Source organism: Gekko japonicus, unplaced genomic scaffold (assembly GCF_001447785.1).
Source record: "Gekko japonicus isolate JY-2015 unplaced genomic scaffold, Gekko_japonicus_V1.1 scaffold555, whole genome shotgun sequence".
NCBI lineage: Eukaryota > Metazoa > Chordata > Lepidosauria > Squamata > Gekkonidae > Gekko > Gekko japonicus.
Genome location: NW_015161420.1, coordinates 7,538 through 31,252, shown reverse-complemented (window position 1 = coordinate 31,252; position 23,715 = coordinate 7,538). Strand labels below are relative to the sequence as shown.

Here is a 23,715-nt window from a genome sequence, read left to right as displayed (position 1 = left end):
ACCCAGGAAAACCTGCTTTTGTCATCTGTTATGATGAGACAGAATTTGTTATTTGAACAACTCTTGGGGTATGGCCCCACCAGATCCATGTGTACCAACTCAAGAGGACACTTTGACACACGACTGCTCACTTTTGTAGTAGGATAAGCATGTGTCTTTACCTGTTTGCACACAGTACAATCAAGATACTCAGAGCATGGCAACACTTTCTCTTTTGACAAAAGTATTAAAGTTTTACGCAACCTTTCAAAAGAAGGGTGACCCAATCTTCTATGAAGGAGATGAATACATTTGTCATGCTTACATTTGTTGGTTACCATTTCAACCTGCAAAGAATGGTTATGCACAACATATACGTTGTCTTGCAACACACCAGATAGAAGCTGCTTATTCCCTTTTGACACAAGCAGCCTTGCTGGGTAAAAGAAATGGTAAATCCAGCTTTAGCCAAAGCACTCACACTGAGTAGATTATTCTACAGGGTTGGAATGCAAAGTACACCTGAAAAAACATAATTCAAAGCTGGAAAACGTAAATTACCCTGTGATTGAACCACAGCTGAACTACCATCAGCCAAAGAAACATGAGAGAGTTCAGAGGTTTTGATGCCTGAAAGCAAAGCCTCAGACCTACAGAAATGCTGACTAGCCCCAGAGTCTAAAAGCCACTCTGAACCAGCAACACCTGTGGTGACAATCCTAGCTTGTTGATTTCCTCTCTGCTGCTTCTCCATCTGTGCCTGGCCATGCCCTTGTGTCGGAGTCTGCTGACGCCTCCTCAGCTCTGGATAGTTCCTCTTGAGGTGCGAGTCCTCACCACACAAGTAGCACTGACGAACTCTGGAATCTGCAGGAACGTTGGCTTGCTTGAAACATGCTTTGGGAGACAAACAGTCGCCCCTCGGAACATCCTCTAATGAGGCCCCATCTCCTCTCTCAAGTCTGGCTTGCTGCCCAGCACACGGCTGTGAGGCATGCAGCCGCGCCTCCTCATCCAGCAGACAGGAAACCACATAGGCGTAAGTTAAATGGGCAGTGTCTAGTGTTTCCAATGAAGAAATTAAATGGTTATACTCAGGGGGAAGAGAAGAAAGCAAAATAAACACTCTGTCCAGATCTTCTATGTGTTTGCCTCTGGAGTCAAGTTGAAAATAGCAGTCAGCCAAGGCATTTACATGCTCTTGAACAGAGCTTCCTGGCTTCATTAAGACAATTAGCGTTCCAGCTGATTCCCTTGCATACACTCCCCCGCAGGGCGTCCCACACACCTTTTGCGGACTGCTGGGACCAGACGAACACCAGCTGTGAGTCAGATAGACTAAGTATAATATGTGCCAACGCTTTCTCGCCCAATGCTGCATCAGCTGCAGACAAGGGGCTTGGGGGAGGCTTGTGTACAAACCGCCAAAGGGCTTCCCTCTTCAGGAACCACTCCATTTTTCGACTCCATGAGGAGTAATTAGAGTCAGTAAGTTTGTCTATGAGGGCTATGAGGTGATGTAATCTCTAACAAGACCTGAAAAAGCAACACTTGGTAGAAGCCCCTGTCTGTAGTTACATGATTGCTAGCCTGACAGCTAGGTTTGACAGTCAGATCAAACTCATCTACAGTAACTGCTTGCTACCTTTGACATTTTGACCCATATCTTAATAGTTTTAGCCATTCTTTCTTTGGTCTCAGCTTTTCTTTTCCAGTGTTTTGTGAATGCTGTTCTTCCTGTTAATATCCAAAAAGGATGTTTCTGTAGGTTTATAATAAGAATATTTTAAAGGAACCGGGGAGGACCAAGTAAAGGCTCTGATTCTGATGTGTGTTGAAAAATTTATTATTCTTGCCAACATTTGTATTATCTGATTGTTCTTTTGCACAGCTATTACTAGCTTGGCAGTACCAGCTGTTACAAGTGTAATTTCCATGGTAAAGTACTCTTGAAAAATCATTTTAGAAGACCTGCTTCTTATCCCACTTCTATCATTAACTTTTTAACTAGAATTTTTAGAGTGCAAAGGAAGATCATACTTTTAGCTATGTCTTTTGCTTTATAATACATGGAAGAGAACACTTGGAGTTTGAAATACTGAAATATTAAATGTTATTCTAGTTAAAAAGTAAATATTATTCAAAATGAATTTTTTTAAAAAAATAGCAGTGTATGGGATGTAGTTTATTTTGCAGTGGTCTAAGGGATAGAGGGCGCAACCCTAAGCAGGTCTAATCAGAAGACCCACTTTTTAAGTGCTGCTTACTCCCAGGGAAGTGTTCATAAGGATTAGAATCCAGTTGTGCCAAATGGTATATTAATAGTAACTTCACTGGATCTCTTTCCTCCCTAGTCAAGAAACTGGCCTTATCTAAGCCATTTCTTGGCCTTTCAAGCTTTGGTTCAGGCTTTTGGGCCTAGTTAAGTTACTGAATGCTCTTCTCTGGGAAATTAATTTCACAATGACTTGGCAGTTTCAAGAGAGGTAAGGGATGAGATGGAGCCAGGCACAGGTTGAGAACATAGGGACCTAGGAACTTCAAAGCCAGAGACCCAGAGGGAGTTTTGCACTCACATCCCACCTCTCTGCTGTTGGCTGGCAGGGGGGATTACCCCCCCCAACAGGGGAGAGGGCTGGAAATTAACACGATAGCCTACGTGACTCGGAAGTTATGTAGGCACATTGGGGAAGCGATGTTCTGGTTTTGGGGAAAGCTCAATGGTAGAAGCTAATTCTACCATATTTTTGCCTAAAAACCAGAGTGTTGCTTCCCAACACGCCTGCATCAATTCTGGGTCATGTAGGCACATCACATTTATTTTTGGCATTCTTTCCTGCTCCCGGAAAGTTCACCCCCCTTCCCCTGCTGGCTGATCTAAGGGACAAGGCAACCCTTACGGCATGCCATGTGGAAGGCTCACCACATGAATGCTGTTCTAAGAGAACTTCTGTGCTGCTTGCTCATGTAAAGTCTTCAGTCTTTTGTGCAGAGCAGCAAAATGCTGTAGGAGCTGCCATCCTAAGAATACTTGTTTCTAGATTTTTGCCTGCTTGGGGAAAAGGGCACTTCATAGGGAATGCATCTTTGTGATGCTATATAAGTGCTACCTTAACTCCTGTGCAGTCTTACAGCCTTAGAGTCTGCATGCAAGCAGCAATCATACCATTCTGCAAAAATTATTTGCTTAAGAACATAAGAGAAGGCAATGTTGGATCAAGCCAATGGCCCATCCAGTCCAACACTCTGCCACACAGTGGCCAAAAATACCAGATACCATCAGGAGGTCCACTAGTGGGGCCAGTGATTAGTGATTTAGTACACAAAATAAGGACCACACTGTATAATCCATTTAAGCATTAAATTAATAATTATTTATTTCCTTCATTTATACCCCACCTTTCTTCCCAACGGAGACCCAAAGCAGCTTACGTTGTTTTCCTCACTTCCATTTTCCCCTCACAACTGTTAGCCGAATTGCTTTATTTACAGCAATTGGCAATTTATAAATGGGTTCTTGCCAGTTTATACCAAGGTCCTGATCCCACCAAGGGTTACCAGTAAAGGATTCAAGGCTGTTGTAGTTAAAATAGATGTCTTTTACTAGAAAATATATCTCATACAAACAATACTGATGCACTCACACATTCAATCAAGTTTCTAAGAATTACAGTAGGAAATAAGCACAGTTGCATTAGCAGGTAGGGGTGATGATGGGCAATACTTATCTGTCTTGCAGCTTGGTTGTTCCAATGAAGAATGGAGGGGAAGAAATGGAAATAAAATGAATCCACACACAACCAGAACCAGCCGGAACGTGTGGGTCTCTTGACTGCAGATCAAGAGATTAGTAGAGGCAAGGGTTGGGGATAGCAAGTGGGACTTGAGAGGGGTAAAAGCAGACAGGGGTTGTTGCGGGGGAGATGCTATCTAGCCAGATAGGTAGGTAGGAGGAGCCAGGTGACTGGTTCTCTCCTTTTCTAGTGGGTTCAAGAGATGGGCGGTAACTGTGCCAACCTCTTGGCCCACCTACCTGTTAGTCTGTCCCAAAAACAATCCTATTGGTTGCATGTGGGAAGGGGAGGTTACCTAAGAGGGGTGGCCAATATTGTAACCTAAAACCTTACTCAGAGTATGGCATCTGGACAGGTGTGAAATCTAGGCGTCAGGATGCTCCATTGTAGTGCTGATGAAGCTGGCCAGTTTCTTTGATAACCAAATGTCCATATGGCCGGAAATTCCAGCTCAGGAACAAAGCAGGTGATGGGTAGTACGTGACTACAAGAAGCTCTGTCATGGGGGCTGTTTCTTCCTAGAGGAGTTGTTTCATTGCTCACAATAATGGAAGTTTGTGCTTCTTCACCAGTCTGGGCAACTGTGTAGCTGAAACCTTATTTACATGTAAGGTATGTGCAGGCACCCTCTATGTGTGGCATCACAACAGGTGACCTAAAGTGTACAGCTTTCTGAGCCTGTGTGTGTGTGTGCACAGTCCACTGTGTGTAGCAATAAATAGTTCATAAAGCAAATATCAGGCTTATTCTCTAACACAACAACCCTGTGAGGTAAGTTAGGCTGAGCATGTGTGACAGACCCAAGTTCACCCAGCAAGCTTCTGTGGCAGAGTGGGGATTTGAACTTGGGCCTCCCAGATCTAACCACTACACAAAACTGCCTTAATATTCTGACTGATGGTCATCGTGTATGTGTGTGCTAGGTTTTTTTTACAAAGATGTTTTACTCTGATGGGGTTTTTTTTTTTTTTTTTAAATGGAGGTGTAGAAGTATTATTTTAGCCTGCAAAACTTAATTAGGTTTTGGTTTAGATTTAAGATGAGTATGGAGTTTTTTTTACAAAGATGTTTTACTCTGATGGGGTTTTGTTGTTTTTTTAAATGGAGGTGTAGGAAGTATTATTTTAGCCTGCAAAACTTAATTAGGTTTTGATTTAGATTTAAGATGAGTATGGAGACTTCCGGTGATGGCGGCGCACTAGAGCAGACTCACCTCCCAGACCTCCCGGGGGTGAAGCTGCGCTCCAGCTGAAGGAGGGGGTGCGCAGGTTCGTCACCCCCCCAGAGACCCGGTTGAAGGGACTCTGGCCATGGAACTTCGGAGAGGTCGCCTCTTCGATGGCGGAATGCCGGAGAATTGAGGCGCCTCTCCGTTCTGACGGTTCTGCGTGCTGAGAGACCAAATGGATCTAAGCAACGCTAACCGGGGCAAGCGCAGGAGATTGAGCGTTTAAAACCGAAAGTAAACGAGGTCCGAGGACCGCTTATGAACATGAGTTGTTTAAGCATTTATTAAAGAGAAAAGAAAGCTCCCCACCCTAACGACGCAATAGAGAATTAGGCGAGCGGGGGAGGGACGCCTCCCGAGTGCATGAACTTTTGAACGAATGAGGGGGGGAGCGAAAGAATACTGTTAAGAAGTACTTACCAAGGAGTATTCGAGCATTTAAGCGCATATTTAGAGACTTTCAAAAAAAATTGTGAAAGTAAACAATCCAAGAAACATGGCGGGGAAGAGGGTGGAAAAGGAGAAACTTTCGAAAGCGAAAGGAATTGAGAGCCCAAAACCGGAAGGAACCAACGAGCTGGCAAAGACTTTGGCAGAATCCATGCGCCCCCTAATGGACCAGCTGAATAACTTCAAGGAACAGATGACCAAAGTGACTCAATGTATCACCGCTCAGCAAGATCAGATAAACGAGACTCTGAAAATGATGAATCAAACAGCTGTGAAGGTGAAAGAAGTGGATGCCACTGCACAAAAGGTGAAGAAGAAAGTGAAACAACTGGAAAGGAAGCAAGTCTCCACAGTAGATCAACTGCTGCAATTACAAATGGAAAAGGCTAATATGAAAGAAATACAAAGATCTTATTCTCTTTCTTCAGACAAATTCAATTGGATACAGATGGCTAACTCCAGAAGACGTCACCTTCAAAATCAAGGATAACAAAGAAAAGATTGACTCTGTTCTGAAAGCTCAGGAATTTTTAAGAGTCCAGTTGGGAGGGCCAGAGGAAGAAGAAAAAGAAGGGGAGGACAGTAAGTCCAGTAGCGAGCTGGACTCGGATTCTTCCGGAAAGGACTCTCTTTCAGAGGAAGGGGCAGCGGCTCCTAAAAGCCCTTATAAGTTGCGGAAGAGACGGGGCAAGGAGAAGTGAAGGCTGAAGGACTCTGATCTGTGCCTTTAAAAAAATGTTGATTTGAGATGCTTGGGGGTATTTCTTAATAACAGTTGAATTTAAGAATCTAAAAAGAATGATATATCTGACTCAGTTTGTAAGGGGATTAGTGGAATTAAGACTTGATGTTTGTGTAAGCTGATTAGAAGATCTCCTCTCTTGGGTTTTTAGGTATTAGTGGGTATCTTTACTTTGTCCCTAGATGTAGTCCCTTATCCTATTTCTGTTGTGGTTTGTAGTGTTTATAAAAATGCAATACAAAAATCCCCTTCGGGGGGGCTCAAAAAAAAAAAAGATGAGTATGAATATTAGATGCAATACTGGGTCTGATGTGAGTTATGACAGACAGTATCGTGTCCAGTACCAAGCAATGTTCTTCACCATTTCTTGGCTGACAGCCTGAACAGAAATAGTGATTTGCTTTGGGCAGAAAAATAATCAGTTTCCTTGTTTCAGAGAGGAAACCATCAAGAAATTGGTTGTATATACCACCCAATCAGTGTGATTTCCCCTCTGCCTTGGCAGCTGCATTCAGTGAGTCACCTGACGAAAAGCAATAATGCCTTTGATTTCTCTGGAAATGTATACATGACAAAGAAACAGAAAACACCATCAGTGATGTTATGTTGTTGCATTTGGTTGTGTATATAGTGCCTGAACCAGCATCTGATTTTAATTGCTTGCTGTTGTTGTTTCTCCTGTTTCTTATGGTGCCATAAGCGACATGAGGGGAGTTTTAACAATTAAATAATTTCGTTTGATAAAAAAAGAGATGATCTGCGGATAGCTAAAACTGTGGATCGGGGCCACACAGAGGCTAAAGTGTGTGTGTGTGTATATATAAATGTATATATATAATTTTTAAAAAATTGAAGAGGGGTTTAATTCCCCCCCCAGTAAATTTTGTTGTCTGCACATGTCATCTCACCGGATGAGGAGCTGGAGGATGCTGGCAACCAGGTCCAGTGGCAGCAGAGGATGCCAGCACCCATGCTGGGCCCAGCCATGGAGGATGCTGGAAGCCACACTGGATTCAGCTGCCATGACAGAAGATGCTGGCAGCCACACCGGCCTTGGCAGTGGCCACAAAGGATGCCAGCAGCTGTGCTTGGCTTGGCCATGGTGGCGGAGTACAGCAGCTGCTCTGTGCCTGGCCATGGCAGCAGTGGTGGATCCTGGCGGTTGCTCTATGCCCAACCGCAGTGGTGGTGAAGCCCGACAGCTGCTCCAGGCCTAGCCACCATGGCAGCAGAGCCAGGAAGCCCCTCTGGGCTTAGAGCAGCTCCCAGACACCACTGCTGCTGTGGCTGGGCTCCCAGGGAGTCGTGCCTGGCGTCCTCCCCCCCCGAATGTGATTCCCCCCTGCGAGTTTTGCAGCCCCCCCCCCCGCTTGTGGATACCTATTAATGTAATGGTTGGCCTAGGAATGGATGCATTATGTTCCATATCTTTAATCATATTGCTTGATATTGCGCCAATAAATATTTGCAGTAGATAGAGATGTACAAAATGATCCCCACATTATGGTGTAGGTAAGAGAAAGGGAAATTTGGTTAATAGGTTGATAACACCTCAGAAGCAGTGCTACAGGAAAATCATAACATGCACTTCATGAATGGAGTGAAAATGGGGGGGGGGAATAAAAAGGTACCTTTAACAGCATCTACTACAGATGATTTGCTGATTTGTCATGAGGCTGCAGGACGGGCAGAGATTAGAACAGTTCTGTTTTGTTGAGTGCTATAAATGATGCTGGTTGCATCTATGACGCAGGACTACTGAGTGTGCGCCTTCTCTTTGCAATAAAACCTCAGGAAAACAAGGTGATCTATCCCATTATTGTGCTGTAATAATGCATTTCGCCATCACCATTTTCCACAGTATATATTACCAGCCGTTTTCCCCTTATGTATATAAAACTTTTCCTCTTATGTATAAGGGTTTTTATGCTGCAGGATATTAAATTTTATGCCTGGTTTTTGTGCGCGTGTTTGGGCTTTGCTTACAGCACCTGTTCTTTTGCTTGTGTTTCAGTACATGTTGAGTGAAGCCAGGGGAATCTGGGTTATCCTTTGGGATCTGTTGCTAACAGACTGAGATCTGTTCTCTTAGAACTTTTATTTTCCTAGCAGTTGAAAATACTCACTTTAAGTATTTTTTTAAATGTTCAAACTCATATACAAGGGCCAGCATGCCCTGACCTGGATAGCCCAGGCAAGCCCGATCTCGTCAGATCTCGGAAGCTAAGCAGGGTTGACTGTGGCAAGTATTTGGATGGGAGACCTTGAAATACCTGAGGCGGGATCAGGGCTGGCCCCAGCTTATTTTGCACCCTAGGCGAGGATCCCTTCTGGCGCCCCCCCTGTGCGCCCTCCCCCCCGTGCTCCGCCCCCTGCAATGCCAGTAGCTCAGAAATTCCAGTAGCTCCCACGCCCAGGCACCTTGCAAATGCGGAGCACTCAGGGGAGAGCCCCCTGGGGGTTGGCGAGGGAGGGCTCCCTGCAGAGTAGGGTCAGGCTGGCCCGGGTCTCCTCGCCTCGACCTAGTATTAGATGGAAATGTGTTTGTGTGTGTGTGAGAGAGAGCTACAGTGATGACATGTAAACTCCAATAATAAAACATAAACAATCTCGGCGGGGCGGGCACACCTGTAGGCGTAGTGGGCGAGGAAGAGGGCCAGCAGGATGCGGTTGGGCCAGCAGTGGAGCTGGGCACCGTCGCTGCAGAGGACGATGAGGAGCGGCAGCAGGAAGGAGGGCGCCTCCTGCACCGCCCAGGCCAGGCGGGCTGGCACCAAGCTGCCCAGCAGCGCCGACGAGTAGCACCCGTAGGGCATGCAAAAGGTGCGCCCCAGCACCACCACCACCGCCATGCAGCTCCAGTGCTCACTCCTCCTCTGGCCCAGACAACCGGCACCCACACCGGCCCTCTCAGCGTCGTCACCGCTGACTCCATCGCCGCCCACCTGCTCGCCAGCCCGTGGACCCATCGCAGGCCTTCCGCCCAAGAGCGCAGCAGCCATGCCTTGGGCGGGGCCAACAGCTGCCCTGTCCATGGGGGGGGATGAATGGAGGGAGCTGGCAGCCATGAGGCACTGCGCAGCCGGCAGGAGGGAACGTGAGCTGGGGACTGGCTGGAGAGGCCCTGGCCACGGGGCGAACCTAACCCTGCTGCCGCTGCCTGGGTCCATCTGGCACCGCCTCCAAGCTCCGAAGGTGAGCGGGTGTTTTTTCCATGAGGCCCCCGACGGCCTTCTCCAGTGGCGGCAGCGGCCAGCGGCCACCCGGTTAGGGAAAGGGCTTTTGGTGGGGGGTGCTTTTGGCGCCCCTAAGGGCCGGTGCGCTCTGGGCGAACGCCTAGTTTATCTAGTGAGCGAGCCGGCCCTGGGTGGGAGGTGGGGGCAGGCTTTATTCAGCTGCCGCTCTGAATATTCTCCAGGCCCCCAGTAGGGATCAGTCACTAGAGGTTGCCATGACATCCCAGGTGCACACGCACTCACACACACACATTTGAAAAATTAAAAAAACCCCACCCAATTAAGAAATTCAGGATTCCATGCATGATCATCGCTCTCCCCCCAATCCTCACAACAACCCTGTGAATGAATGAGTCATAAGCTTCAGGACTGAGTGAGGGACTGAATTTGGGTCTGCCCAGACCTAGTTCAGTGCTCTTCGCTATAGCACATTGAACTTCCATTTGTATCTATTATGCAAAAATTTGTGCAAGTTTAATGAGCTAGTAGATTTTGTGTCGGAATGGGAAGGAAGCAAACCACAGACCTTGTCAGCCTATACCCACTTGTCAAACAAATATTTGTAGCAGATTATGGGGGGTGGGGAGTGGATTGGGGAGTTAAAATAGTAGACATCCATATCACTTCTGGACCATGTGATATGATGTGTCCCTCTTAAGCAGGCAGTGGCTCCTGCACTCCCTTTTTGTGGCTGCTGTTCCTCTTTGTGAAGTGGAGCAAGGCAAGCCTGGTAGCCCCTGTTGGCTGCTTGCCAGCTATCTCCTTCTTGCACTGAAACAGCATTGGTGTGCCCACACTTGAACCAGCATCTTTGGGAGGAGCAGCCTGGACTGTCCTCCTAGTGAGGAAGAGGGGGCCATTTGTGGACTGAGGGTGTGAGAGAGGGAGTGAGGGTGAAGGGAAGAATAACACAGAGACCACATTTACTTGGAGAATAAATGACCACAGCCTTTACTGAGTACCACCAGAGACTCTTGTGAATTCTTAAAACCTCCTTTGGGACTATTTAAATCTTGAAGACTGTGTTTTATGTTATTAGAGTTCTGGTGTATGAGTTGGTAAGATATCGGGCGTGGTCCCGGATTTCTTAAAATATCGGTATCTTTTGGATGTACAACATGGCTTTCTATATCCAATTTTATCACAGTATTTGAATTGCATTGGACAGTGTCCTCTATATTATATTTTCATCTGAGGGGTTCAGAACAGGTGTACGAGGTTGTCCCCTCCTCCATTGCAGCGTGGGGCTTTGAAGCTGGGTCAGATTTTAGAAAGGCTTCTAAATCTGGAGCATTATACAGGAATGCAGGTTAAATCATATAACACAGGGACCCTAAAAATAAGTGTGTGTGTGTGTAAGTCTATTATTTGTCACAGCTATTAACAGTGCTACAAACAGTACTTGTGGATAACCAGGAATGTTGTCACAAAATACTCTGGTGTAAAATAGGGACTGCATGGAGCAGTATTATGAGTTTTGCTTGCTATTAGGAGTAATTGCACATTAAGGACCCAGAAACTGGGCCCATATTCTTCTCCAGACCACCACAAAAAGCCATAGAAATCTTCGCATGGCTCTGCCTGTTTTCTGTGATGTGCCCACACAGTTATGTTATTTCCCTGGGAGGTGGGGCTTTATGACAAAACAGAGGTATGCTGAAGCAGCACATGATGGTCATCTGTGTCTTGTCTCTGGGGGAGAAAAGCAACTGAAGGGCAATTTCTAGCAGACATGGCTGGGAAGGAAAAGGTTAGGCAATTACTTCCACCCTGCCAGTTGTCTGCTTAATCTGAAGCTACCTACTGCTGTTTTAGCTGGGGGGGAAATGGGAAAATCACAGAACTGCAGCTGAGTAGGAGGCAGGAAAATTTGATTATGCTGGTGGAAGTGCTTTCCATTGCTATAATTGGGTTCTGACCTACTGTATTTTAAAAAAGAACAGAGTAGGAATAATTATCAGGGTGAATTGTTAATTTCATGTTTTTTCTCATGTCCTTGGAATAATCATTCAATATGACATGCTTCTAACATCTCTATCCCATGAAACTTTCTGTACTGAAGCCGGAGGGTAATTCAATGGAGAAGCTTGGAAAATGTGATCCCCTGTTGGTCTCTGTTCCTTGTTGCATCAAGAATGGTTTACATAAACCTGTTTTTGTGAATGTAAAATGATAAACTCTTATGAGAAATCCTACATGACAGTTAATACATATAATTATTGTAAACCCTTTCTGTTAAACTGCAAAATAGTAGTAAACTGTGATGCCCAATTCAAAATGAACACAAATTGTTTTTATTTCCAATATGCAATCTTGTGTTTTGTTAGGAATTCTGGAGGATGGCAAATACAGTCAGACCTGTGTCACAAAGTCTTCAGTTGCAAGTGGTATACCTACTGCTGAAAAGAGAACTCACTGTGGTACGCAGTGCACAAAGCCTGTAAGTCACACCACTGGAACTTCAGCACCGAAGCAGCAGAATGGCTTTAGAACAGCAGAGGTGGGTGTGGATTTACATTCTGCATGCCTCTAGGTGTGTGCTGGGTATTCTGCTGAAGTTGGGCCAAGCCTTAGCTGCTGGAAAACAGAGACAATATTTCTGACTCAGCCACAGTGTTATCAATCTCCTTACTTTTACAAGAAACTATCCTTGTTAACCACAAAATTGGTATTTCTTCTTTGAAGTCAAAATGAATACATTTGTCATAACAAAAGGCTCCTGACAAAACAGTGATCTGGTACAATGGTGTGGCTAAATATTGAGCCTGCTTGCCAGGCAAAGCAGGATATAAATCTAAACTAATAAATAATAAATATTTTAATTAAGACCATAAAGAAAGATCTGTTATATTGTTTACTGTTCTGTTGCAATGGCGACTCTTAAGAAGACCACCTTTGGCCCATTTTGAGCAATTATCTCTGTAATCTGAAGCTGTGTGCTGCTATGAGGCATGTAGGTTGAACTTCCCTGTGATGGATACTGCTGTCCTGTCTTCAGCCCAAAGCATATCCACACATGGGTATAACATTTGTGCAGGGCCTGCATTTATAAAATCCAGCAATGGTAGATACGCGGTCCATCAAACTAACCATGACCAGGAACAGGGCGTTTTCGGTGGCGGCTCCTATCTAGTGGAATGAGCTCCCAGAGGAGATCAGGGCTCTGCGGGACCTAGCACAGTTCCGCAGAGCCTGCAAGACGGAGCTCTTCCGCCAGGCTTTTGAATAGGAGCCGGCACCACCACCAGTATACCACCAACGCATCAGTATACCATCAACGCCCTGGAATTTCTGGAATCCCCGGAATTTCCGGTATATGGACATCTGGATATGGGCATGGACCATCAAAGCCCTAAAAAAGTTTTGCATCATGGGCGAGAATGGGACGTTCAGAGGACCGCCATCCTGTTTTTAGATAGTCTTGCTTTTAGATAGGCTATAAATTGTGATGTACTTTTAATATTTTGTACTGTTTTTATTGGTTTATTAGCTATATGCCTGTTAGCCGCCCTGAGCCTCCGGGGAGGGTGGGATAAAAATGTAAATAATAAATAAATAAATTATGAACCTAATTCCTAGATTGTTTATGGGGATATTGTGCTGTTAGGACTAGTGTACTTTTATCCAAATATTGTGGATGTCCACTGTGAAGACTTTTGATAGGGTTCAAGAATCACACAGCACACAGAATTTAGGTACAAGCTCTCTGAACAGCTCAGTTCATCTCTCTGTCCCAACTGATCTCTGAACTGCCTGTCAGCAGCGCTTTATTTAGAGAAGGAAAAAGCAAGCTCATTCATGGTACAGTGAAAGTGTTACATTTCCTTAGAAACACAGCATGTTCTTCTCACAGGCAAATCATCCTTGAAAGTTGCAAAGCTTTATTCGCTCTCAGCAATTCATTGTGTTCTATGGTAAAGCAACAGACTTATGCAGACTCAGAAAAGAATATGTCCTGCTTGCCAATTCTCCCGGCAGAGTATAGTCTCTGTGGGAATACGAACTTTGACCTGGGAAGCCTGAACTTTGACCTCGGGTTTGCCTCGCAAGGTTTCCGATCAGACCTCCACACCACTGGGCCCAGAGGAGAGACAAACTGGGGGAGGGGGAGAATAAGTATACTCTTGCATCTCCACCATGCTAAGCTTGTATTTGGGATGCAGAATGTTTGAGCCCCTAATTCAAAATATGCATGAAACTATCAAAATTGATAGCATTTTGACTTTGGTTACTTATCAGGCCCTCAGGTTCATGCAAGTCATCCATTATAAAAACCATACGGAGTCTCAAGGCTCATGGCAGTCTCAAGGCTCAAGGCACTGAGTCTCAAGGCACATTACAGAATAAAGGCAGGCTATAAATATATAAATTTCTATGTGCAGCTGGTATAATTGTGCACAGTCAAGCAGAGTCCCAAAACTGAAACAGAAACATTCTTAGAAACTAGTAAAGTAATTGCCAGTAGCATGATCAGAACTGCTGGCATATTTTGAGCAGCACCAAAGCCAAGAAGATGCATATCACCAAAGAGTGTACTCTGGTCTGAGAGACACTCACCTCTGTTTGAGGTGGTCAGAATCCAGGAGGAAGGCTGAAAGAGAGCCAAGATTCCTACAGCATCCCTATTAGTCTTTCTCTTAGGCAGGATATACCCTCCTCTTTAAAATACAAAGAAGGAATAATAGGTTGAAGCGCATAAACTAAGAGATTGGAGATATAGAGAGGTTGAATTCTTCTGAATAAGGAGAGAATGTCCTATTCTTGCTGCTATTCGTTGAGAGGTGACAAATAGATGATAACATCCTTTGATCTGATTAAGGAGTGCCTTGGCAGCCTTTTCCCATATTGGGTTCCATCAGTTCCCACATAGTGACTGTCGCTCACCACCATACCCTGTGAGCTACATGCTATAGGAGGAAGAAGACCCTTGAGGGAAGATGGGGATGACTTTGCAGCAGGGCAACAGGCAAAAAATGAAGATTGGTGCTCCAGCACTGGAGGGAGGGAGAGTGCAGAGCCTCCAATGAATGGCACAACAGCAAGTCCCTTAGGATTGCACTTTTAGCCCCTGGGAAGCTGCTGCTGTGGTAGTTATAGTAAAAATTTCATGCCAAATCTGACGCTTTGTCTGGACTTGGAGCTGATGTGACACTAAAAAAGAAATCCTATGCCTTCTACTTGAGTACTCCAGCGGCAGGGGTTTATCATTTACTTTCCACATCATCATGATGTCAGCAGCTAGAGGACCATTGATATCAATAAATATATTATGTAGAACTGTCTGCTATCCTCATTAGCTCATAAGGGAGGAAGAAAATCAATCAAATGGCTCTGTAACAGAATCAATATAATTACTTCAGCCAGATGGACACTTGGCAGAAATCTTGGATCCAGGTTTATTTTTAGGATGGTAGTAATATTCTCCTTTTTGATTAAACATCAGTACATCTAGCAAGGTTACTAGGGCTGAACGAAGCAGAAGGGGCTTGTTCTGCAAGAATCCTGTTCTGGCTGTTTGGGGTGTGGTGGGGTGGGGTCACTGTAAAAGGATGTATGGGACTAGGAGTGTCCATATGACCCACAGAGGATGCGTTAGCCTCACTACTAACTTATGTTTATTAGCTTCTATGACCAAAGGTCTTATGCTCAATTATTAAAGATGAATATACACATTAGCCTCATAATACAAACTTTACAATAAAAGTTTACAGTCAAAGTAATCAAATCTAAAAGATCTAAAATGTTAAAACAGAAGTAATTAATAAAACTATAATTCATTTAAATATTCATTTACATCATAATAACTGGGTGTATACCAAATTCTGTTACAGTTGGGTCAAGCCAGATTTTTGTCGCTTTACAGATAAAACAGTAAAAGAATAAGTGGTTTCAGGATTAGTATCTGCCAACAGATAGGGGACCTTCCAGAGTTCAGTAGGTAATCAATGTTTGGTAAGAACTGGAGTGATCCAAATCGGTCTAGGAGTCTAGCCTTACTATAAAAAGTCTTCATTAGTCAAGTGTCATTTTCAGAACAACAGTAGCAGTGGTTTGGTCCACTTCAGGTGGAATACAATAGGGGAAAAGGCCTAATGAAGCAGCAATGGAGGTATTTGTGTGGGTTTGGTTCACATGGAATTGCTGCTTGTGAGGCAGAAAGCAAACTGGGAGAGCATTCAACTTCCGTCCTAATTGCTTCAGATACAGGGGCTAATCCCTTATGCGGACAAGAGAGGCTATTTTCAGGTTTTCCTGTACAGTAGGATTCGTGCTTGAGAAGCTCTTCATATAATTGGAATAGCAGTTTTTCTCACAGTTCTTTCATTTCACATGGCATAAGTTCACTGCCAATGCAGTTCTAAAGTAATATTTCCCTGATCTGTGGCCTTGTTCAAATGAATATCTTTTTGCCTCACTATGAGGTATTAGCCCTAGTGTGGAAAGGATACCTTTCCAATAGACGCAGAAGCAGTATCAGAATGACGTAAGTGATTCGTACTGCTACATTTCTTTGTCACATGCAAAATATGTATGTCCCCAGCAGCGAAATGCATGCTGTACTTTGCATAAAGGAGATTTATATCTTATTACAGTGGAAATACTGCATGCCCTTCTCCACCTGTGCATGAACTCTAGAAGTGTGGAAGAAAAGTTACTTGTGCTTTATGTCTCAAGATAGCAGCATGCAAGATAAAACATGGCATTTGGGCCATATGCAGCACTTAACTGTCTCGAGAGTAGTTTGCTTTCCTTTTTGGAAGTTTGAGATTCATAGACCAGTTCCATTTCCCATGAGTATGCACAGTTCTGTTTGTGAGTGGTTATGCACTTTTGTCTTTACCTAGAGCACCTCATAAAGAACAGATGGGGGGGGGGGGGGAGACGGCTGGACACACTCGCTAGAGCACCTCATAAAGAACAGTTGGGGGGGGGGGGAAGAGGTGGCTGGCTGGATGAGACCATCTCACAAAGTAGAATATACAACTCTGCTGCTATGTAGGAAGTGGTATTGAAATAAGAGTGTTTTCCCCCTTCCACTGGCCCAATTATCTTACTCCACCGAAGCTTTCATGGAAATAATGGGTGTATGTGTCTACCCTCTGAGAACTCTGAATGAGTACAAACGAATGATTCAAGTGTAATAATAATAATAATAAGGTGCTGTCAAGTTGCAGCTTATTCGTGGGGACCCCATGATGATTGGGGTCTTCAAGGCAACAAACAAGCAGAGCCATTGTGTCCTCTGCATAACAATCCTGGACTTCCTTCGTGGTCTCCCACTCGAGTACTAACCATGGCTGACAATGCTTAGCTTCCAACCTCTGACATGATCAGGCTAGTCAGGGCTTTTCAGGCTGCTAGGAAGTATATTAATCCAAACTAAGGAATTCTGATGACTGCAACCTTCTAGTAAAGGGTAAAGAATCTAAAAACATCTTTCATAGCTTGAGGAGGTCTGAACTTTAGCCTGCGTTTTCATTTAATTTCTAAAATTCTTACCAAGCATTTTCAGAATAGATAAGACAAGCCTCATTGGGCCCAGATTTGAGATATTTGGGTGTGGCTGTCTTCTAGAGGCATAATTATGTGAGCCTCACATGACTTTCTTAAACCATCTAATTTGTTTTCTCTGAAGGTGTGATGTAAATCTCTGAGCATCGCAAAGGATAACTGTTGCAAACTGTGTTCCATTTGTTCTAACATTTATTCTGGACATAAAAGCCATTGATTCATAAGTTCTCAAGGCTGAAAACTCTAAATGAGCTAGAATGGTGGGAAAAAAATCATCTTTGCAAATTTACACAAAAACCTAAAAGCAAACTCTCAGGCTTAATGTGTCAAAACATTCTACATGGTTTAAACTTAAGATCCACAACAGTATTGTCTACTCTTGACTAGCAGTGATTCTCCAGTGTCTCAAGCAGAAAGTCTTTCATATTGCCTATTTCTTGGTCCTGAAAGATCTGTTGACCATATAATAAAACTAAAAACTATTATTGAAAGGTCTGTAGATCATATAATAAAACTAGTGCTCCTACTAAGACTTTTAACTGGATATGCTAGGGATTCAACATCGGACCTTCTGCACACAAAACAGATATTCTACCACTGAGCCATAGCCCCCACTTTGGCACCACAGTACATTACTACCAGTGTATTTATAATTTAAGGTGGAGATCACTACAACATCCATCACTTTGTTAAGGCCTTGGGGATGCTTGGGATGTTATGCTTCTCTGCTTTTATATTGAGATATTTCATTTTTAGTGTTACACTTTATTTTTATACCTTTGTTTTGGAAATTTTACAAAACTTGTTATACCTTGCATTAAACTAATCATTTCATTGTAAATTATTTTTTACACAGCCCAAATGGGACAGCAAGAAAAAGGCTACAAAAGAAACCACAATTAATGCTGCCAAAAGTAACAGACAAATGAATAGCAACAGAAGAGTGACAAAGAACTGTGTCAATTAAGAGAGCCAAGAGGGGATGGATGAACTTTGCAATATTTTGCTGCACTTTAACTGATCACTTAATGTGAAGATCTCAAAGACGTTTTGTGCTGAAATCGGTGGCCCCCTGTTGCTGAGTGCCTTTGGAAATGCTGTCTGTCTTTTAGATCTAAGCATCTGCTAATACTGGATGTTTGGGCATAGCATACTTTTAGTTCTGTGTTGCCATTTGGATGAGACTGGGCCAATGAGTAGCACATAATCTGAAATATGTTTCTTTGTTTTTTACTTTGTCACTTAATGTAATATAATTTAATAAAAAAACTAAATATTGATATTTCAGAAGCACTAAAAATAATCTCATACCCATGCCTTCTGTGACATCTGTTTTTAGTAGAGGTTGAATGATTGAACTCTGTAGTTGCAACTGCCATCATGTCTAAAAATATTTAGCATCCCACTTTCAACAGCATCCACAGCAATGATTGTACAAATTGGAACATCCTGATTTTTTCACATGCCAGGTGAGTCAGGCAGAATGGTGATCAGATTGCTATACCATGTGTGAGTTCTAGCCTTAATATACACTGCTTGCTACTATGTACTGGGTAATCCCCAGGGGCTGAGATGAGATGCACAAAAGGATATTATGCCTCATCTTGGCCCTCTTCTATGCTATAAAGGAGCTTTGCATTGTATTGCAATTCTAATGCTTTTATGTAGTGGAATCAACTTGCTGGGAAGGCATGTTATTAATTCATAGGGCTAGTACAGCTTAACAGATCACTTGTGATGTTATACTGGTTCACTGAAGTGTATGGATAGCCCTTAAGGTTCCCCCATCAATTACTCTTGATGGTATCCAGGTCTGATTGAAAACACAGATTCAACAGCATTTGTTTCTACTTGATTGAATGCATGCTGCTTACAGGAGAATTGTGTCAAATCTGCAATCCCTTTTTACTTGGATGAGCTTAGAGTAACTAATATACAATATTTTCAAGGGAATACCTGCAAAGGGCCCTGTTACTAGCCTCCTCTGAAGCAGAAGAGGATTGATGATCTTTTTCAAAAGGGAAGATGGTTTGCTTTATTATATACATCTGTTACTGAATACTTCTTTGTTAAAAAGCAGAGTTTTAAAGGAAAGGTAAATTAGCCAATAACTAATCTAAAGGGCACAAAGTGCTCTGGCTTTTAAATCAGTAATATTTAAATTGTGGGAAATTTCCTTAGTAGTCACTGTAAAATGTGAATGCGGTGATACATAATGGATACTTCAATCACAGAGGGACAGGAAATTCAGTCAATTTAAAATGCAACAAACATTTCCTATTCCTGCACATAACTGAGAAAAAGTATATGTATTGTACATTTTAATCCCAAGCTTCTTCAGGCGTTGGTGTCTCCTCTTCCATTTTCCCCTCCCAGCACCCCTGTGAGATAGGTAAGGTTACCCAGGTAGCTTTATGGCAGAGAAGGGATTTGAACCTGGGTTTCTGAGATCGTCGTCCAACACTTCATTACATTTAAACACATATGCCTACAGTGGCGTCTATGGAGCATTTTGGAGTCTCTAGCATTTTGAGGAAGACAAGTGAGGCACCCACAAGGATTAGTAGAGGAACGGAGCTGATTTCTTTGTTCCTTCTGTCTCTCTTACTTTGCCTTTTGGTCTCCCCTTGGCAATGCTTCTAGCCTTTCCTTTCCTTCTCTTCTACCCACTTACCTATCTCTTTGCTATTTTCACACAGATAGGTACAAGGTCACAGTATTTAAAAGTCAGGGGATCACAGCATTTTAATAGTTCCAGAAATGAGGATCTCAACTAATAGCAGTTAAGGATTGTTGAGGCACTGTAACCATCACTCTTAGTAACATGAGCACAGTCCCTGACACAAGCCGCAGTATAGCTTTATATTGCTTAGACATTGCAGTAAAGATATTAGCCTATATTCAAGGGAACAAGAGATTAAAAAAAAACCCTTATACTGAATTGTGTAACATTACTCATGAGGTGACACCACGTGTTGTGTTATCAGATATGATTGATAAGAAAGACATTTCATTCAGCCAGAGAGGCTTATGGAACTTGAATAACTTGAATTAAGGCTAATTCAGGTGGGGTAGCCATGTTGGTCTGAAGCAGCAGAACAAAGTTTGAGTCCAGTAGCACCTTTGAGACCAACAAAGTTGTATTTAAAGTGTAAGCTTTCGTGTGCAAGCACACTTCTTCAGACACATTGGAATAAAATCTCCTCAAGGGCTACTTACAGGAAAAAAGAGAGTGGGAGCCCCCTCCTAACGGCTGCTCCCACCCTCTTTTCCCCTGTAAGTAGCCCTTGAGGAGATTTTATTCCAGTTTGTCTGAAGAAGTGTGCTTTGCACATAAAAATTTACACTTTAAATAAAGCTCTGTTGGGTCTTAAAGGTGCCACTGGGCTCAAACTTTGTTCTCTTGAATTAAGGCCGTTGTACTTCATCAGTTTTAAAATTTCAGGAAGCAGGTTTTAAATGAAAATACTTTACTAAGGCTGCAGTCACTACAGAGACGGAAGATAGGCGGATTTTCCAGGCGCGGAAAGCGTAGAGCTCCCGTGGTGAACCCGAGGCTTCCTGCCGAAGATGCGGGGTAAAAAACTAGTACCTCCGAGGTCCTAGTTTCCGGAAATCGCGGGGCAGGGGCGGGCGCCTGATCGCGATTCCAGTGGTAGGTCGTGGCATCTGGTGCTCGCCCATGTCCCGTCGCTAAAAGGTTTTTTCCCCCCAAGTCTCCACGGGATCTGCACAAGCACCCAACGGCGCATGCACACACTTTGTTTAAAAACAAACAACACAGCCCCCTCCTCTTTTCCGTACCCCCCCCACTCCTGGCTCGGCCTGCTCGAGAAGAACTCTCTGCACCGGGCGGCAGAGGGGGAGGTGCAGGGGGGGCGTGTCGGGAGGGCGGCTTGGCTGAAGCTCCTCCTGGAGGGGACCGGACGGAGGACACAGTTTGCATTCCTCTGCAGCCCTGGAAGGGGTTAAACCCGCAGAGCCTTTTGCTAGAGAGGCCATTTCTTTGCCGCGCCGCAGGATTGTCCTGTGATCGGCACCTCCCCCCTAACCACGGGACCTGGACGGGACCTCTACGGGACGTCTGATCGCGCAACCGCACATTATTTTGCTCCGGGGCAAACAGCCACGCTCCCCCCCCCACATTTTCCTGCCTAAGTGCTGTAATAGAGTCCCAATATGCACCAGTACAAAGGACAGACCCTGAATGTCATAGGTGCTTATGTAAACAGCAGGTTGATGTATGAGAAACAGCAATCCATAACATTAGTGTGGTCATACTTTAATTGCCAAAGAGATCATTCATTACCAACTGCTGTAATCTTTAAAACTGTGCTGTGTGTCATTCAGAGATGCTGCGCTGCATATTCCTCAGGCAGTTTTCTTTATAAACAGTTTGGTGGTTGCTTCACAGGGATTACGCTTATATGGACTCGACTGTGCAACTAGGAGGGTAACTAAATTAGGGCATCATGTACATGGGCAGATCAAATGATACTGGTACAGTGGAAGCAGTGTGCATGGTTATGTAAACAAGGGGGCCACATCTAGCACCCAGTGGCCTTAAGGCCTATTGAAATTAATGGGATAGATACAGCCACTGGGTGATAGATGTGGCCCCCTTGTTCCTAATTGTGCATTGGGACTGTGGCTATTTATTGATCTGTAGTTGTGACCATTGGTTCAGTAACAGTAATACCAGTAATAACACAGCGAGTTTGGTGTAGTAGTTAAGAGCGCAGACTCTAATCTGGGAGAACCAGGTTTGATTCGCCACTCCTTCACATGCAGCTGCTGGTGTGACCTTGGGTCAGTCATAAGTTCTTTCAGAGCTGTTCTCTCAATGGCAGTTCTTGAGAGAGCTCTCTCAGCCCCACCTACCTCACAGGATGTCTGTTGTGGGGAGGGGAAGGGATTGTAGGCCGCTTTGAGGCTCCTTCGGGTAGTGAAGGACGGGGTAGAAATCCAATCTCTTCTTATTATGGGTAACCATGCTGGTTGCATGATTGTTACAAACTCTTTTTCTGGCATAGCCATGAAACTGAGCTGTTGAGCATGCAGAGACAGATGCTCACAGACTTCCTCTATCTTACATCTCTGTGATCAACATTAGACCTGATTCTCCCAACCCACATCAGCTTTCCAGGTTTAGGGGGCACATTGCTATCACTCCTACATCTGAGATCTTAGATCAAGGCAAGAGGAAGACAGCATGATGTTTCCCAAGGAGAACATATGGACATGCCCTGCTAAGTAATTTCTATACACATGTTCCTCTGTGTATATGTAAGACCTTTTGTTGGTGAAGTTCTTCACAGCTTGAAAGAGCTTCTGTAATAGCTATGCATAATGCATACTCAACAGAGTGTTTTTTCACCCTCTCTCTGATTCGAGACCAAAGGGCTTGTTTCTTGTGGAACAGGATTAAAAATACAAAGAGGTGACTTTCAGAAGTGCCAAAGATAAACATTGGGTGGGGAAATGCTGCACAATGAAGTCTCAGTCTGGGATGAAACAAGCAGGGGTGCCCAGTTGTTTGGAAACTAAATATACCCTCTGAGCACAGCCAAATGTGGAAAGTGGGCATGGTGGGTAGTGCAGCAACAAAGGGGCACCCCCTCTCCCCGGATGATGACTGAACTGGGAAAGGTTCTCACTGGAATTCCACCTACATCACCAAGGTGATAGGGTGCTGCCACAGCTGCCATCTTTCAAATGGTGTATCCATACAACCCATGCAGATGTTAGAATTCAGCATCCTCCCTTTCCATTTTAAAATGTATATTTTTCCAGCAAGGATTTCCCATCCTTAGTCCTGCAAGTTATTTTTATAGCCAGGGAAGAGTTCAGCAGTAAGGAATGCATAATTTTAGTGCTTTAAAAAAAAAACACTCTTAGCATTTCATAATTTTAGTTTATTTGGTTCCAAAGCATATTGAATGTACTTAATTTTTCTTCTTCTTTTATACTTGGGCTGAAAAGGAGTGCTAGCTGTATGCTGTGCAGATGAGTGGAAGGTGGGATTCCGTTCTGAGAGGCTAGGTCTTGGGATATAGAAGCAGAGCCACAAGCTCTTAGGCACTAGATATAGGCAAGTGGAGTGAAATCTCTCTGAGGGAAGTATGACAGTTCAGCCAGTCTCTAGCCAGAACCTTTGTAGTGGAGATATGCCCTTTAGGTAATTGCCAGTAGACTTAAAGACCACAGTTTGACATGGGCACAGAAAGGAAGGTGCATGGCCCCACTGTGAGGAAATTACATCATCTTGCAAGGGACCTGACTTTGAAAGGACTTGCTTTCAACTAGAGCTGCACTCTTGGAACGTTTATCTTCATTAACATTATTTAAAAACAGCAGAAGAACCCTGCTGGATCAGATCAAGTCTCCTCCAGTCCAGTATCTTGCTTCCAACTGAGGGCAGCCAAATATATCTGCAGACACAGATGAAGAAATATTTCCTTGCTTCATTTATACCCTGCCTTCTCGCCAATAGGGACCTGAAGTGACTTGCATTGTTTTCTTCTCCATTTTATTCTCACTACAACCCTGTTAAGTAGATTAGGCTGAGAATGTGAGACTGGCCCAAAGTTACCCAATGAACTTCCATGGCAGAGCAGGAATTGTAACCTGGGTTTCTCAATCCTAGTCTGACATTCTCACCATTATACTACAGTTAAGGTAGTTTTAACAAAGATAAATTCAATAGGTAAGGATTCAAAGCAGCCAAGCTTTTAAGAATCTCTTATTCTTCTGAGTGCAGGAATTGGCAACTAA

At 43.9% G+C, this 23,715-nt stretch overlaps 1 protein-coding gene across 1 annotated transcript in view; it reads left to right on the top strand.

The window, feature by feature from the left end:
* BAALC (brain and acute leukemia, cytoplasmic) overlaps positions 1 to 18,008 on the top strand; it is a 22,423-nt gene extending 4,415 nt beyond the window's left edge. The window contains exons 2-3 of the mRNA XM_015428212.1: positions 11,757 to 11,929; positions 17,798 to 18,008. Of these exons, the coding sequence (XP_015283698.1) occupies positions 11,757 to 11,929; positions 17,798 to 17,908 (284 nt within the window). The 3' untranslated portion in view covers positions 17,909 to 18,008. The remainder of the gene's footprint in view (positions 1 to 11,756; positions 11,930 to 17,797) is intronic.
* The last annotated feature ends 5,707 nt before the right edge of the window (positions 18,009 to 23,715 follow it).